The following is an 18102-nucleotide window of genomic DNA, read 5'->3' as shown; positions in this document are numbered from 1 at the left end:
TCATGCTTAGAGCTCTGAAGTGCCATGGAAGCTGCCTGACCAAGGCTGACATGATGGGAGGAAGCCCAAACTACCCTAGGTCCTAAGACTACATGAAGCCATGTCCAGCCAGTTCCCAGATGCTCCAACCCCATCACTGTCTAACAGCAACTGTATAAGAAGCTCCAAGCCAGAACTATTCAGCTGAGCCTTTCGCAGATTCCCAAATCATAGAAACCATGAGATAATAAAATGAATGTCTGCATTTTGTGATAGTTGTTATTCAGCAATAGATAACTGATACCCAGCCCTTGGAGAATATCCTAGAATCTTGCCTCAATCATTTCATGTCTCCCTTCTGCCTCCCTCTTCCAGGACTGTGCTTTCTGCTAAGCTTGTCAGGAGCCGTGGCTCACAAAACCAAAGGTAAGTGCTTAAAGCCTGACTTTTCCATAGCCAGAGATCAGAGAGGGTGTAGACCAATAATGCACCTAGGACCACTCACATCCTCCAACAATACAGAGGAAGGGGGCTACTTCTGGGAACATAAATGGGGCAGGTTTACTCCCGTAATTCTTTTTAAGTCATCATTTCATCAAATTTGGGTATATTTTAAGTTATCTTTTTTAAATTTTACTGTTATTTGTCTATTTATTTGTTTTTAGTAACCACAGCATGACAGAGGTAGAGGTAGAACAGTGAATAAAACACACCAAGTCTCATGAAGTAAACATTCTGGTGAGGAGAGACAGCATGATGAAAATCATTTCATTCCAGTCACAAACAAGTCAACAGAAAATGAGCAAGTCCATTCCAGGTTAACTTTAATCCCTTGACGATCTCATTAGATTCTGAATCAGCAAGCCTAGGGTGGAGCCTGAGATTCTACATTTCTAGCTAAAAGTTAGGGATGCATTCTGAGTTGCCAGGCTCTGCACATTTTCCCCCCATCATGTTCCCTGCCTCCACTCTGTGTGAACCCTGGACAGCTCCCAGATTTCTCCACTAGACTTAAGCTTGAGATATTTCCTCAGCCCCCGTTATTTCCATTAATTTTCAAGGGACCTCAAATTAAGATCCTTGGTGATCTCCATCTAAATGAAGTTATACATAGTGTTACAAAGATAACATTTACCCTTATCACCATATACCTTCTGTGGTACTCTACAAATTCAAATTTTTGGAATCATAGCTGACATTTAATATGTTCCAGGCACTGCCTGAAGAACTTTATATGTATTAATTCACTTACTCCTCACATTAACCCATTTTACAGATGAGGAAGTTGAGGCACAGAGAGGCTAGGACACTTGTGCAAAGCCACACGGGTAGTAAGTGGTGGAGCCAGAATCAAACGCAGTGTCCCAGGTCTTAACCAAGTCCTTCCCCTTTTATATATTCTGCAATGATCTTGAGAATAGCACAGTTATATTGCATTGAAATATTTGTGTTAAAATTAACTTGTTTAATACCAACCTCAGTCCTTTATCATGCATAAGAATCACACTTTTTTCTGTAGCTTGGGTTTGGTATGTTTAACTTTTTAATATACTGACGTCTCACAAAAGGAAAAAGGTGCAGCTTCTTCAGCCTTGAGAGGCCTTTGCTCAGAGGCAAAACCAAATGATAACAGGAGAGATTTTTGACTCTGGTGACATCTGACCTGCCTCTCTTCTCCTTGCAGGGGCCTGTCATCAGTGTCCCCGTAATGCTTCCTGTGTCAATGCCACTCACTGTACCTGCAACCATGGATACGTTTCTGAATCCAGGATGATATACTTCACATACCCCTTGGAGAAATGTGAAGGTAAAGGGGTAATTTTCAAATCACCTAGAGGTAGATGTGGAAAGAAGGCAGGATAAGGGCTTTGAAGAGGTAACAATAATATGCAATACTGAAACCTCTGCCAACTCAACCTTCACCAAGAAAGAAATTCTTCCATGAAGTCAGAAAAGTGGGCTCTTCCAGAACCTAGTTAGGTCTCAATTTTCTCCTCCATAATGTAGGGATAATAATGCTGACCTCGTGATAGCAGTAAGGGGTTTGAATAAGATAATAATAAATGTAACCATACTTCATGAATCATAAAGCATTGTGCAATTTTTTGTACAATTTTTTTAAGGAGAGAGATTATGTACTGAAGTCGTGGCAAAGAAAGAATAAAAGCTTGGGCAGAAACTTTTTTTAGTATAAAGTCCGTGGTCACAAAAGATGCAAAATGCTGCCTCAACGCAATAATTTAAATGGCCAATCCTATGGAAGAATGAACACTCTAGAGTTGAGTAAATATTAGGTTTTTCCCCTTTCCTATTTTTCAACATCCCTCCTGGTTGGAAGCCTACAGTTGGCAATAAGGTGTATAATTGGCTTCTCTCCTCTTTCCCCACCCAACATTCTACTTTCCTTCACCCAATCTTGCAAAAGTTGTAACCTGGCAGGGAGATGAGGAAAGGGGAGCAGGGAAGTTTTTCCTTGACAATACTATTGTTGCTATTTAGTCTCTATTTTCCTGAGATATAGCACTTTCAATCGTGACAGATTTTGTGGGTTATTTGAGGACAATTCCCCAATCACTCCCCTGAAATTCCCCTGATAACAGCAAATTCCTCCCTACACCTTACTCATCCTGGAGGAATCCTGTGTCTTCTTCAGCTTCTCCCTGATAAAGTCCGTTTGCCACTCCATGTGGCCCTCTCTGAAATAAACTAAGCAACCCCACACCCAAAACATCTCACACATGACCCACATCTAGGTCTTGGGAGATATTCATTCACCCTTTGCCCAAGAAACTTGAGATGAGCAGGTGCAGCAGATCTCTCTTTTCTGCCCAAGTGGCTCACTATTTAGATTTTTCAGGAGGAAACAGGCACCAATCAACTGGGTCCCCATAAAATGCAAAGACAGTGTAATTAGCTGAATGAATTCCTTAAAATCCCTCTCTTGGATTAAGATGAAGAGAAAAGCATCCACACACACTTCTCCTCTTGGGTGGAAGTAGAGGGGCTCACAGGACAGCATCAGCTCTCTCCAAATAAGTCCTTCCTCTCTTACTTACCAACTCTTTTTAAACCCTCATATGAATGAAGGCTATAAAAACATATGACCAGATCCCAGACATCTCCTTCTTTGCAAATATTGCATCATGGCTTGTTCCTCACTTGAAATGCTCCCCTTGTGCTTTTTCTAATGGTAGATCATGAATCATCTTTCCAGTTCCTACTGATTCAATGGGCTTATTCTAATTTTCTATTTCTTCTTGGAATAATTTTTATTATTTATAAGAAATCACTTATTTTCCCTAATTTTTAAATTTGTGACCATAAAGTTGCATATAGCATTCGCTTATGGTTATTTTAATCACCTCCTTGAGACTGTGGTATGTTCCCCGTCTTGCTATTTTCCGTCAGGTTTTTTTTCATCAAACTTGTGTGGGTTTATCTGTCTTAATGGTCTTTTGAATTTTTTATCCTTTCTACTATGTTTTTTTGTTTTCTATTTTATTGATTTCAGCTTTAATCTCTTCTTAATTTCTTTTTTCTGGGTTCTTAAAATGAATACTTAGATGCTTTATTTTTTCACCTTTCTTTCTTAAAAATAAAGACATATAAGGTAATAAATCTTCCTCTGAGTATAGATTTAGATATATTCTACAGGATGAAGTATTCTTCTTATTGACCTGTGGATGGTTTGTAATTTCCTTTTGATGTTTTTCTACTCCAAGAATTATGAGGGAGGGTGCTTCCTCATTTCCAAAAGTTAAGATTTTTTGTACATTTTTGCATTATATATTCCTAATTTTATTAGATAATTAAAGAATCATTTCTACTTTTAAATTTTTATTAGGATTTTTAAACTAATGGCTGAAAATCTCTACTTCCTAACTTTTTATTAGAGATATCTTTGTGGAAGCATATGAATGATTTTATGAAAAAAAAGTATATATTTTATTTTCAAGGAATATAAAATTATTTCTCTCTACATAGGCTTCTATCTCTTTCAGTCTCTATTTCTGTGTGTGTGTGTGTGTGTGTGTGCACGCACGCGAGTGCCTTTGTCTCTCTGACTTTCTGTATATGTGTATTTATTGATTTTATTTACTCATTAATTTCCCCATATCTTTACTTTTTATCCACTAGATCTTTCCTCTGTTTGTATGTGCTTATTGATTGTGATATCTAGTTCTTCTCTACTTTTATTTATTTTTTATCTACTAGTTCCGAGAGAAGTGAATTGACTATCCCAGTATAATTGTATTTTGATTTGTTCTTGCTTCTTACATTTCTACTTGTTTGTGCTTTCTGTATTTATCTATGTTGTTTGGTGCATACATATTTGTGAATGGAATATAATTTTCTTCATAAAATATGTTAAGTATCGATACATAGTTTCCCTCTTTACCTTGTTTAGAACTTTGAACCTTAAATTCCACTGAGTCTGATATTAATATTATACATTGTTTTATTTCTATTTGAATTCTCCTAGTATCTCTTTGTGCACCTCTTTATTTCCAATATTATCAATCTCCCAAAAACAGTATATAGTTGGGTGTCATTTTTTAACCCATTGTTCCACTTACCTACTGCTGCATAATATAATCCAAACTTATTGGCATAAAACAACTGTTTTATTATGCTCATATGGGTCAGGAATTCAGACAAGCAAAACAGTGATGGCTCTTCTCTGCCCCATGATATCTTAGGCCTCAGATTAAAGTCTCAAATGGCTGGTGGTGACTTGGTGCTCAAACAGTTGAGGGTTAGAATTATCTGAAAGCACCTCTCCTCACATGTCTGTGCCTGGGATGGGATAACTCAAAGACTGGAATCATCTAGGACTGTCAACTAGAGCCCCTATGCTAGATCCCTCCATGTAGCTTCAGCTTCTCACAGTTAATGGTTGAATTCTGAGACGTAATGTCTCAGCATGGAGTTTCCAGAGAGTGAGGCTTCAAAGAGACTCACGCAGAATTGCACGTTTTTTATGACTTTGTCTCAAAGTCCCATTGTAACACTTCTGCAATAGTCTGTTGACTAAAGCAGTCCTGAGCACACTTGGACACAAAGGGATAAGACAATGTGCCCACATCTCAATGGAAAGAGTGTCAAATAATTTGGAAGCCACGTTTTGAAACTGCCACACTCAATATTCTAGTCTCTATTTTTTTCTCTTTTTTTCCTAGTCTCTATTTTAATAGAAGATTTCCATTTATATTTAGTGTATATTAGTCCATTTATATTTAGTGTAATGATTGACACAGTTACTCCCACGGTCTTACTTTACATTTATTATTAATTTTATATTATTATGATTTCCTCATTTGCCTTTTTCTCTTTTTTTGCATAAGATTTTTTTTAACATCTTTATTGGAGTATAATTGCTTTACAATGCTGTGTTAGTTTCTGCTTTATAACAAAGTGAATCAGCTACACATACACATACATCCCCATATCTCTTCCCTCTTGCATCTCCCTCCCTCCCACCCTCCCTGTCCCACCCCTCTAGGTGGTCACAAAGCACCGAGCTGATCCCCCTGTGCAGCTGCTTCCCACTAGCCTTTTTCTTATTTGTGTTTGTTTTATCAAGTTGCTACTAGTTCCATTTTTCCCTTTATTTATTTAGAATTTCTACTATACTTTTTCATCCTATTAATGGTTACTTTCTCTCTTCTTAATTTCATAATCAAACACATATTTCTCTCCTAATATTTGAAACGCTCATCAATTATTTTTCCCACCAGGTTGCATTGTTTTCCCTACCAAGATGCTTGATTTTACCCTTACTTCCCCTCCCCCATTAAAGAGACGACATCCTTAAAATACTCCTATTTTACTCCTCTCCTTTCCTCCTCTTCCCTCTAATCCCCCCCACCATGAATTTTCACTTTATTTCAACGTTCATTGCAAAACCCTGCTTCCTCTTCCCTTCATCTTCCTCCAAGTTGAGGTTTCTGTACTTGCTAATTTAATACTTGTTAACTTGTTGTTTGCTTGGAGCATTTCTTCGCATGTTTTCTTCAAATTGGGTACATGGGTAATATCTCTCTAAATTATTGTATAACCTCACCTTTCTTTTACTCTAACAAGTAGATTCTATCTTGCCTGTGTAGAGAATTTTTTAACTCCATCTTCTTACCCCAGTAATCCATCGATACATATCCCAGTAATCACAGAAACTGTCTTCAAGTTTACAGGTTTGCAGTTGGGAATTCCAATACCAGATTGAGTCTCATTCTTTTGTAGTGAATTGTAACTACTTTCTATCTCACATTTTGTAAAGTTTTTCTCAGGAGACCATCCTTACTTTCATTGGCTAAGGGTATGTCACAGGACAACCCTATCTGAAAGGGAGGCTGAGAAAGAGAGCACCTGAGAAATGGGAACAAGATTGCCATGCTTGGCCTCCCAAACAAGGAATAGCTATTGAGCAAGCAACAGCATCAGCTACACTATGTCACACTCTGAAAATCCAAAATTCCCTGTTTCCTGTAACAGACAGGGGAAATCACACATTTTTACTTCCCACTTGACATCGTTGTAAAGGGGCTACAGTGACACTGAGGACTGGAGACATAATGATTTAACAAAAACATTCTAACTCAATTAGTTAGGTTAGCAGATGTATTCATCTGCTCAGGTTTCTATAACAAAATACCACAGGCTGGTGGCTTAAATCACAGAAATTTACTTTATAACAGTTTTGGAGGCTGGAAGAAGTCCAGGATCAAAGTTCTGGCAGATTCTATTTCTAGTGAGACCTGCCTTCTCACTATATCTTCACATGGTCTTTCCTCACTGGGCATAATGGCAGAAGCAATGGTTTGGAGTAGCACTCCTGTGTCTCTTCTTATAAGGATGCTAATACTATCAGATCAGGGCCCCATTCTTATGATCTCATTTAACATCAGTTACCTCCTAAGAGGCCCCATCTCCAAAAACAGCCACACTAGGAGTTAGGGCTTCAACATATGAACTGGGGGTAGGGGAGAGATACAAACATGGTCAGTATCCCATCTATATGCCCTTGGCATTTTTCATTCCTTCGTACACCAAGTCTGAGGCTTTCTCTCGCTACTGAAGACCACTCAGTCCACGCTCAGGACAAATGGAAGTACTGGAGAGTTTACATTCCCTGGCAACATTCCTTCACCAATAAATGATAAGATTTTGTGGATAAATACCCCAGCTCCCTCACTCCTTAGGTAGGCTTATGTGAAGTGCGTGCTCTACACTGCCTCTCAGAGGTTCCCAGAGGAATTGAGCCTCAGTCGCCCACAGTAGAAATTTCCTGGATAATACCCCCTTTATTTTCTGCCTTCCCTTCCCTGTTTCATTTCATCATTTCCATTCCAGTGTTTTCTGGGACCATCTCCCAAATAAAGTACTTGAACTTGAATCCTTGTCTCAATGTCTGCTTCTTGGAGAACCCAACCAAAATCAATGAAGAAAGGAAAGAACAAAGACAACCATTAGTTTAACTGAGTTGTTTTGGAAAGCCAGGATAGACCCTGCTGGAAACGATACAGTTTCTGGCACATATTTAGATGTTCAATAAATCTTTGTCAAATGAATGACCAAATTTCTCCTTTGTGTTCCAGATATTAATGAATGTAAACCACCCGTTAGTGTATATTGTGGTGTGAATGCTGAATGTCAGAATATCGAAGGAAGTTTCTACTGTCGCTGTAACGCTGGATATAAACTCCTCTCTGGGAAAGCACAATTCAATCATTCCAATGAGAACACTTGTCAGAGTAAGAAAATTCTTGTCTCCTTTTCTAATTTTTAATTGAGTCTAACACCAGAAAATGTATACTTGTGGTGGGGCCAGGCCATGTCTATTTTCTGGAGGGAAACGGGTGATGGAAAGAGGAGGGGAAAAGGAAAGAAGGAAGTTTATAGAAATAATGGGGTTAAGAAGCCAAGTGAGAGAGTTCCCTGGCGGTCCACTGGTTAGGACTGGGTCCTTTCACTGCCATGTCCCTGGGTTCAATCCCTGGTGGGGAACTAAATCTCACAAGCAGTGCTGTGTGGCAAAAACAAAAAAAAAGAAGAAGAAGGCAAGTTGGAGATGGAGGTGACAGGGTTGTGGCTGAGAAAAGATTCTTTGAATTGCAAAGTAAAGAAACCCACTCAGGCTAACTTCCGCAGAAAAGATGAGTTTATGATAAAGATGCGTGGAAACGTCTTGGAACTCAAGGGCAATAATACAGCTGGGATTCTGGAATGAACTGAAGCTGAGGACCAAACACTGTCAGAGCACCCCCAGTCTCTCATACTCTGGGTCTGCTCCTTTCTTCTCTTTCATTGCAAACTGCCTTTTCTGACTCCTTGTCCACAGGACAGGAAATATGGCCACCAACAGCTCCAAATCTTACCATTTTTATTGATCCAACCACCCAAAGAAGGATCAATTGATTCTCTCTTGGACATAATTGCATATTACTTGGAAATGTACAAATTGGCCCAATTTGAGTCATATGCCCACCCTCAGATCTGTGACCTTGGATAAGCATGATCACTGTCATAGAAATCATATAGATGGAGAAGATCTATACATAAGAAACATGGGACTTGGCAGACTATCCATGAGGTATTGACTACAGTTGAAATCATAAGAGAGAGGGTCTTTAAAGCTAAATTCTAGGAAACTGATTTGTGGAGAAACAATAATACTGGTAGATAATATTTATTTCATTTGTACTATGTGCCAGGTACAACACTAAGTGCTTTACATTCATTATTTCATTTATTACATGAGGTAAGCACTGTTATTACAGATAAAGAAACTGAAGCACCCAAAAGTTAAGTAACTTGTTCAAGGTCTGCCAACTAATAAGATGATTTTTAACTTACGTCAGCCTATATTGAGAGTCCACACTCAGCCACTTGCTACACTGCAACATGGGTCTCAGGGAAGCCATAAAAGGGACAAAGCATGATTTTTTGTTGCAATAATAATAATAATAGTAATAATCAGTTATTCCTCTTTATCAGTCAAGATAAAACCTGGAAAACAGAAACACACTAGGTCTTTTAAACATAAGTAATTTTATATAGAGAATTGGTGCTGGTGAAGAAAGAGCTGAGAAGTCAAAAGGACAGTGAAGCAACCCAGGGATTAGCAATAGCAGAAATCTGTAGCCATCCTATACCTAGGGGGACAGAAGAGGAAGTGGTATTACCAGGTCCCAAAAGCTGGGTCCATCTGATGAGAGTTGGAAATTTGGAAGATAGACAGCCCTCAGATGGCTATTGCAAGGATTAATGAGATAGTACCATTTAAAGCATTTAGTGCAGTACCTATAAGTATTTGCTAATATTGCTAGATTTTCATCTGATTCTCAGGAAAACCAAACTACATTAACAACCCTGCTCCAGATAGAAAGGTCTGGAAAAGTTCAGGTTGCTCTTTAATATCAAGAGTATGTTGTCCACCAATGGGAGGTGCTCCTGCAAGATTCAGGCCCAGGTTACCCTATTTCCCCAAGTCTCAAGCTGGAGCCCACACCAGGGTCTTGGAGCTGCATGTGCTCCAAATGAGGTCCAGGTGGGGAAGGTGACAGAAATGAGCACGGGGTGCGTAGGAAGGGGTTGCTGTGCCATAAGTCCACCACTAACTCAGACAATCAATAAATGAATTAATGAATTAAATAATGAATAAATGAATTAAAAATTAATAAAAATTAAAATTAAATATTAAAAATAAAAATTAATTAAAAATTTAAAATGAATTAATGAGTAAATGAATGAAAGAATATGATTGAACCCAAAGTGAATTAGTGTTTTACTAGGCAGCAGGCACCTCTGTTGACAACGTATAAACAGGCTGAGATTTTGCCTGGGTTATGATGTTAATCTGTTAAACTCACCTTATCTTACAAGAAAGAGAAATGCCTTAGCTATTTTCCTAATTTTAAGACATTTTCTAATTTTAAGAGCTCTTTTATATGGATTGAGTCCATCCAGGGTTAGTTACCACCAAGGTTGGTACGTCCAAGAAAGCCCTCACAAAAAAAGTATAGAGCTTTCAACCAAAAGCATGTTTTTCTACAATGAATGTGGTTTCCAATAACAAACATTTTCAGACTCAGGCTGTAAGTAAAAGTTCTTGAACTCTTAAGACAAAACCTTCAATGTACAGGAAAACTCTTTGCTCTTTTTAGCAAATAGACTCAGCTGAAAACCAAGACACAGAATAAGTATAGATTTAACCTCAGTAAGATGGTAACATATATGTAAACATTGGCTAGACTTTTCTCGTCTTTCTAAAATAGAGGTGATTATCCTCACAACGTACAATACAAGAAGCAATATACAAAGGTCCCATTAACAGCTGACATTCTAGTCTCAGTTATAATTCCCAGCCAGGCTGAATTTTAAAACCTGAAGCACCGAATTTTCTGTTTCCTCAGCAATTTCAGTTATAATGTTCAGCCAGTTCTGAATGAAAGAATTTGAAGCTTACAATTTTCCACTTCCTCTATGCCAAGGTATCTCTACCACAGCAGTATTGACTTTTGGGGTCCCATAATTCTTTGTGGTCAGAAGCCGTTCTGTGCATTGTAGGGTGTTAAGCAGCATCCCAAGCCTCCACGCACTAGATACCTGTAACATCCCCCACCCCAAGTCATGAGTGACCACCAAAAATATCTCCAGCCATTGCCAGTGTCCCCTGGAGGCAAAATCACTCTAAGTTGAAAAACACTGCTCTATACCACGACAGGGAATTTGGACTCTGATCCCCCAAAAGAGCAAATGACCTTGTCAGGAAACATAAAGTGTATGAGTTCAGACCTTCTAGATGCAAAGTTACCCACCTTACCTGCCAACCTCTCCACACTTTTACTTTCAATTCCGACAGTAATATCCTTTGTTGTCTTTTTCAGAAACCACCCCCTCAGAGACAACCAGTAGCATGAAAGAGGTGAGTGGAAGCTGAATCCTGGAACCTAGCCAGGTAACAAATATTTACAAATCTCAAAGCTGGCAAATGGAGGTGAATACTATATATTATATGTATTGTATATGTCATATACCATATATATGATAATATAAAATATATAATATATATTATGACAACATATTTGATATATATTAATTATAATATGTGTTAATTATATTATTATAATGTTATCTAATATGTATTATATATAATTATGATATATACATGTATATATCATATGTATGTATGTTTATTGCTACATATCTCACTATAGAGATACATAGATACAGTGTGTATGTAAATAAGGGTGTATGTGTATGTGTATATAGGTATGTGTGTGTCTGCCCCCTAAAGAGACGATCTATCCCAAACCAAGAAAGACAGACTAAGCAAGACTGTATTAGAATATGCTGAGCTGTTTTAACAAAGAGGCCCAAATATCCAATGGCTTTAAAAAGATGGATCTTTATTATTTTCTGACTTATCAGTCCAGAGGCAAGGAATCCAGGCTGGTGAAGGGATTCTGCTCCATGAGTCCAATAAGTGTACCCATGGTCTTTCCATACTGTTGCTCCATCATCCCCTGGCATCTTGTCCTCAACTGCATAGCCAAAGCTGGGTTGCTGCAATGCTGCATTCGTACTGGTGGATAGAGGGAAGAGGGTGCCAAGGGCAAGTTCTCTGGAGTACAAGGTGAAGAGGGGAGAGTAGAGAGAGGGCCTCTCTCCTCATCTACTCACTATTTGATATGCTAATAATGTCAGGATAACTTCCTTGGAGACATGTCTTTTTTTTTTCTTTCTTTCTTTTTTTTTGGATGTGTTGGGTCTTCATTGCTGCACGCAGGCTTTCTCTAGTTGTAGCGAGCAGGGGTTGCTCTTGGTTGCGGTGCACAGCCTTCTTATTACAGTGGCTTCTCTTGTTGCAGAGCATGGGCTCTAGGCACACGGGCTCAGTAGTTGTGGCTCATAGGCTCTAGAGTGTAGGCTCAGTAGTTGTGGTGCATGGGCTTAGTTGCTCCGCAGCATGTGGGATCTTCCCGGACCAGGGCTCGGACCAATGTCCCCTGCATTGGCAGGCGGAGTCTTAATGACTGAGCCACAAGGGAAGTCCCTAGAGACATGTCTTAAGGTGACAACCCAGAAGTCGCATATATCAGAGCCAAACCTAGCTGCAAAGGAGGCTGGGACAATATGGTCTGTGGTTGGGTAGCATGGCCCAGATAAAATATGAGGAATTCATTCAATTATTAAAAGTAAGAGGGGGAAATGGATACTGTAGGACAATTAAGAGAGAGAAACCAAAAAAATGCCTGATAGGGGGCCTCCCTGGTGGCGCAGTGGTTGGGAGTCCGCCTGCCGGTGCAGGGGACACGGGTTCGTGCCCCGATCCCGGAGGATCCCACATGCCGCGGAGCGGCTGGGCCCGCGAGCCATGGCCGCGGGGCCTATGTGTCCGGAGCCTGTGCTCCGCAACGGGAGAGGCCACAGCAGTGAGAGGCCCGCATACAGCAAAAAAAAAAAAAAAAAAAAAAAAAAAAAAATGCCTGATAGGTAGTAATCATTTAGTGTCTGTAAACTGACTCTGAATTTTACAAAAAGAATGATGCATGTCTCTGAGAATCTATAGTCTAGCAGAATGGACTTGTCCCTTATTTGCCCGACTCCCCACCCTCACCCTGCTCTACTCCAGAGACACTGTTCATGCCTTGCCCTCCCAAGCTCCAGGCCTCCAAGTACATGCTGTTCTCTCAACCTGAAACTCCTTTTTCCAGTTCCTCACCTGGCTGGTTCCTCCCATTCTTCCTTAGTCAAGACTCAATTCAGGGGACTTCCCTGGTAGTGCAGTGGTTAAGAATCCACCTGCCAATGCAGGGGACATGGGTTCGAGCCCTGGTCTGGGAAGATCCCACATGCTGCAGAGCAACTAAGCCCGTGCACCACAACTACTGAGCCTGCACTCTAGAGCCTATGAGCCTGTGAGCTTAGTTCCCTGGTCTGGGAACTAAGATCCCACACGCCTCGAGGCAACTAAGCCCATGCACCACATCTCCTGAGCCTGTGCTCTAGAGCCTGCACGCCACAACTACTGAAGCCCACACACCTAGAGCCCATGCTCTGCAACAAGAGGAGCCACCACAATGAGAAGCACGTGCACTGCAACAAAGAGTAGCCCCCGCTCGCCACAACTAGGGAAAGCCCACGCGCAGCAATGAAGACCCAACACAGCCAAAAATTAATTAATTAATTAATTTTAAAAAGACTCAATTCAGGTGTCGTGTCCTCCTGGATGGCCTCCCTAAACTCCTCCATCTTAGTTAATATCCCCCCACTATGTTCTCACAGTAGGGGATGTGGGGTTTAGAAGTGTAGAAAGAGGTTTGAATCCCAGCACCACAATGGCAAGTGACATGGGCAAAATGATGAGCTCTCTGTGTTAGGGTTCTCCAGAGAAACAGAACCAATAGGAGAAAAGATATAAAGAGATTTGTTATAAGGAATTGGCTGACAGGCCCCGAAATCTGTAGTTGACAAGCTGAAGACCAAGAAGAGTTGATTGTGTAGTTCCAGTTTGAATCCAGAGGTCTGAGACCCAGGAAGAGCCGATGTTTCTGTTCGAGTTTGAAGGAAGAAAACAATGTCCCAGCTCAAGGCTGGAACTGTCAGTCAGGCAGGAGGAAAATCCCTTCCTCAGAGTTCTTGTTCTAGTCAGGCCTCCAACTGCCTGGATGATCCCCAGCCACATCAGGAAGGACAATCTGCTTTATTTCATCTATCCATTCAGATGTTAATTTCATCCAGAAACACCCTCACAGACACACCCAGAATGATTCTTGACCAATATATGTGTAACTCATTACCCAGTTAAGTTGAAACATAAAATTAACCTTCACACTCTTCAAGATCAATTTACTCATCTGTAAGACGGGGGTGGTAATGGCACCCTTGGATAGATGAGCAGGTTAGATGAGGTAATATATGTGTAGTATTTAGCACAGTGCCTGACCCAGAATACATGTTCCATCTATGTTATCCATCGTTATCTCCATCAGATTGATAATAGTTACATGTTGTGCTGTCACCCTCTAGACAGTGAGCTTCTTGAGGGCAGGAATCAGACCAAGTCCACATTGGGAGCTCAGCAACTGTCCATTGAAGTAATGAACAAATAATCATGTTATCAACAGGAGCATTTCATTATAAAGTGTCATTTCCATGTTCCTCAAAAAATTAAACATAGAATTACCAGGTGACACGGCAATTCCACTCCTAGGAATATACCCAAGAGAACTGAAAGCAGGGACCCAAACATATACCCAGACAAAAGTATACTTCAAAAAGATACATATACCCTTATTTCATAGCAGCACTATTCACAATAGCCAAGACATGGAAACAACCTAAATGTCCATTGACAGATGAATGGATAAAGAAGATGTGGTATATATATACAATGGAATACTACTCAGTCATAAAAAGAATGAAATAATGCCATTTGCAGCAACATGCATGGACCTAGAGATTATCATACTAAGTGAAGTCAGTCAGAAAGAGAAAGACAAATACCATATGATATCACTTGCATGTAGAATCTAAAGTATGACACAAATGAACTTATTTACAAAACAGAAACAGACTCATAGACATAGAGAACAGACTTTTGATTGCCAAGGAGGGGGGAGGGCAGTAAGAGAGGTATGGAAGGAGAGTTTGGGGTTAGCAGATGCAGACTATTATATATATTGTAAAATGGATAAACAACAAGGTCCTACTTTATAGAACATGGAACTATATTCAGTATCCTGTGATAAACCATAATGGAAAAGAATATGAAAAAGAATGTATATAAAACTAAATCATTTTGCTGTACAGCAGAAATTAACACATTGTAAATCAACTATACTTCAATAAAATAAACTTTTAAAAGAAGAAAGCAGGGACCCAAATAGATACTTGTACACCTATGTTCTTAGCAGCACTATTCACAATAGCCAAAAGGCAGAAATGACCCAAATGTCCACCAACAGATGAATGGATGAATAAAATGTGGTATATCCATACAGTGGAATATTATTCAGCCATAAAAAATGAAGTTCTGATTCCCACTACGACATGGATGACCTTAAAAACATTATGTTTAGTGACAGAAGTCAGACACAAAAGATCACATAGTGTATGATTCCATTCATATGAAATGTCCAGAATAGGCAAATCCATGGAAACAGAAGGCAGATTTGTGCTTTCCACAGGCTTGGGAAAGGGAGAATGGGGAGTAACTCTTTAATGGGTTTTATCTGGGGATGATGGAAATATTTTAGAACTACATGGAGGTGATGATTCCACAACATCATGAATGTACTCAATTGTCACTAACTTGATCCCCTGGGGATCAAAATCGCCCCCAGTTAAGAACCACTGGTCTATTTCTAGAAACCTTACCACTTCCTTATGGTAAAAGATGTTCATAATAACTAACACTTATATGGTGTTTACCAGGCACAGACACTGTTCTAAAAACGTAGCATCTCTTCACTTATTTAATCTTCCCCAAAACTCTATGGGGTCTTAGTTCTGTCCTCATTCTAAACAGGGTACCTGAGGCACAGAGCGACTGAGTGACTTTCCCAAGGTTGCTCAGCAGGTGAATTGTGGGGTCAGGATTTAAACTAGTTGTCTGGCTCCAGCACCTGCTTTCTTGTGTTTTCTTCTGACCTTCTGGATGTGGGACCTATCAGATTGGATTTTTTTAAAATTCTTTATCTCTTCAAAGATGCAACAGGTTGTTGAGGCTATCGAGTCACTTCTCACCAATAAGACTGTATGGGGAATGGAAGAGAGGAGAAACATCAGAGCCACGTTCACATATATTCTCCAGAAAGTGGAATCACTTGTTCTAGAAACTGCCTTGAAAACCCCAGACCAAGAACTCCAGAAAGTCCAAAACCGTACTGTGGGTAAGAAGAAAATAAGGCATGATACACACAGGGTTTGGTTACTAACTGGGGTCTGGATTGAGCAATTAGAAAAGTAAATAAGTACTGCATGAGTCCATTAATATAAAATTCTAGAAAATGCAAACTAATCTATAGTGACAGGGAGGAGAGGGCAGGTGAAGGGATGAAAAAAGGGCATGAGAAAAATTTGGAGAAATTGTTGGGGGTGATAGAAATGCTCTCTACCTTGATTGTGGTGGTGGTTTTACAGATGTATACACTCAATGAAACTCCTCCAGTTGTACACTTTAATACATGTGGGGTTTTTTTTTTTCCGGTACGCGGGCCTCTCATTGCTGTGGCCTCCCCCGTTGCAGAGCACAGGCTCTGGACGCGCAGGCTCAGCGGCCATGGCTCACGGGCCCAGCCGCTCCGCGGCATGTGGGATCCTCCCGGACCGGGGCACGAACCCGCGTCCCCTGCATCGGTAGGCCGACTCCCAACCACTGCGCCACCAGGGAATCCCAATACATGCAATGTTTTGTACGTCAATTACACCTCCATAGAGCTGCTTTTTAAAATTGCCAGTGGGGGAATTCCCTGGTGGTCCAGTGGTTAGTACTTGGTGCTTTCACTGCCAGGACCTGAGTGGAGCTGGGAACTAATATCCCACAAGCCGCCTGACATGGCCAAAAATTTTTTTTAATAAAAATAATTTTTTTAATTAAAAATTTTTTTTAAATAAATAAAAATTGTCAGTGGTTTCTAATCCTGAGTCTGGGATTCTGGCTTGAAGTTAGGTTTTTGGTTTTTTTTCAACCAGTGCTTACATAACTTAACAACACACGTCACAGTGGTGCTACTTAAACCATCCCAGAAGGAACATCTTACTATATATTTTTAAAATAAAAATACTTTTATTAAGGAATTCCCTGGTGTTCCAGTGGTTAGGACTCGGCACTTTCACTGCCGGGACCCGAGTTTGGGGAACTAAGATCCTGCAAGCCATGCGGTGCAGCCAAAAAAAAAAATACTTTTATTATACTAGTCACACATATTCATTATATATCTATGTGATGAGATGATATGTCAATTAGCTTGACCTTGGTAATCGTTTCACTATGTATATGTGTGTGTGTCAGGTCTTCATACTGTACACCATAAATATATACAATTTTTGTTTTTGAAAATAAAAATAAATAAAATACCATAGAAAAGTCAAGTATTACATTTTTTTAAAATTAGGAAAAAACATGTACACAAAACTAAATTGAGACCACCCAAATCTGCCCACAACCCAATCCTCCAATCTGATACCCAGGTAGGCACATGTCTGATGAAGAGACACATGTTTGTTGTGTATGTTACAATTTACATACGGTTGCACAACCTGCTTTCTCACTCACTACATTACTAACATCTTTCCATGTAAATCATATACATCATCATTACCTATGTTACTGTCTTCAATGGCTTATAGAGTTACATTGTATGTATAATTTATTTATACTATATATTTATTTATACTATAATTTATTTATTTCCCTATTCTGGTAAATGCAGGTTGTTACCAAACAACCCCGTGACAAAGACCATTGAAAATTTATCTGTGTGTTTGTTTGATGTTTTCTTAGGATAAATTTATAGAAGAGGAATTGTTAGGTCAAAGGGAAAAAAACATTTTATAGACTTTCGATACATATCACTCTATTGGCCTCCAGAAATGCTGTTTGCTGTGCTTTTTATTCAGCTCAGAGATGTCAGTGTATTTGTGTATGCCTAACTAACCATTTTGTTTTACCAACTTGCATGATAAAGTACTTTATAGTCTATAAACATAATAATTTTTTAAATTGTTTTAATAAAATAAAATTCAGTGTCTAACCTTCCTGGGAAACCAGAATCTGCACAATTTCATTCAAAATTAAACCAGATTACAAGTAACTCTCATCTTTCCTGATTTGGCCAGTTCCTAACTGTTTAATCGATGACCAGTACCCTTACCTCAGGGTCTTTAGTCTCCTCATCTATAAAATGAGATAATAATGCTGCATATAATACACTTACAACTAGGGCTGGTAATTGCTATAATTTTGATTATTCTACTTTCCACTCTTTAGTATTATAAAGTTTTATTTAAATAGTATCATTTTTTATATTCCTATCTACTTTATAATAGTATCACTCTTTAAGTGCTATTTTGTTACTTGCTTCTTTTTAACTGTTTTAAACATATACAAAAGGAGAC

At 39.4% G+C, this 18102-nt stretch overlaps 1 protein-coding gene across 1 annotated transcript in view; it reads left to right on the top strand.

Annotated features, from left to right (window-relative positions):
* The first annotated feature begins 326 nt into the window (after positions 1-326).
* ADGRE3 (adhesion G protein-coupled receptor E3) overlaps positions 327-18102 on the top strand; it is a 39240-nt gene continuing 21464 nt past the window's right edge. Inside the window, exons 1-5 of the mRNA XM_060094472.1 lie at positions 327-405; positions 1664-1786; positions 7575-7730; positions 10866-10903; positions 15692-15875. Coding sequence (XP_059950455.1) covers positions 327-405; positions 1664-1786; positions 7575-7730; positions 10866-10903; positions 15692-15875 — 580 coding nt within the window. The remainder of the gene's footprint in view (positions 406-1663; positions 1787-7574; positions 7731-10865; positions 10904-15691; positions 15876-18102) is intronic.

The sequence above is a fragment of the Mesoplodon densirostris genome, chromosome 3, assembly GCF_025265405.1.
Source record: "Mesoplodon densirostris isolate mMesDen1 chromosome 3, mMesDen1 primary haplotype, whole genome shotgun sequence".
NCBI lineage: Eukaryota > Metazoa > Chordata > Mammalia > Artiodactyla > Ziphiidae > Mesoplodon > Mesoplodon densirostris.
Note: the sequence above shows the minus strand (reverse complement) of the source record. Positions and strands in the feature narration are given on the sequence as shown.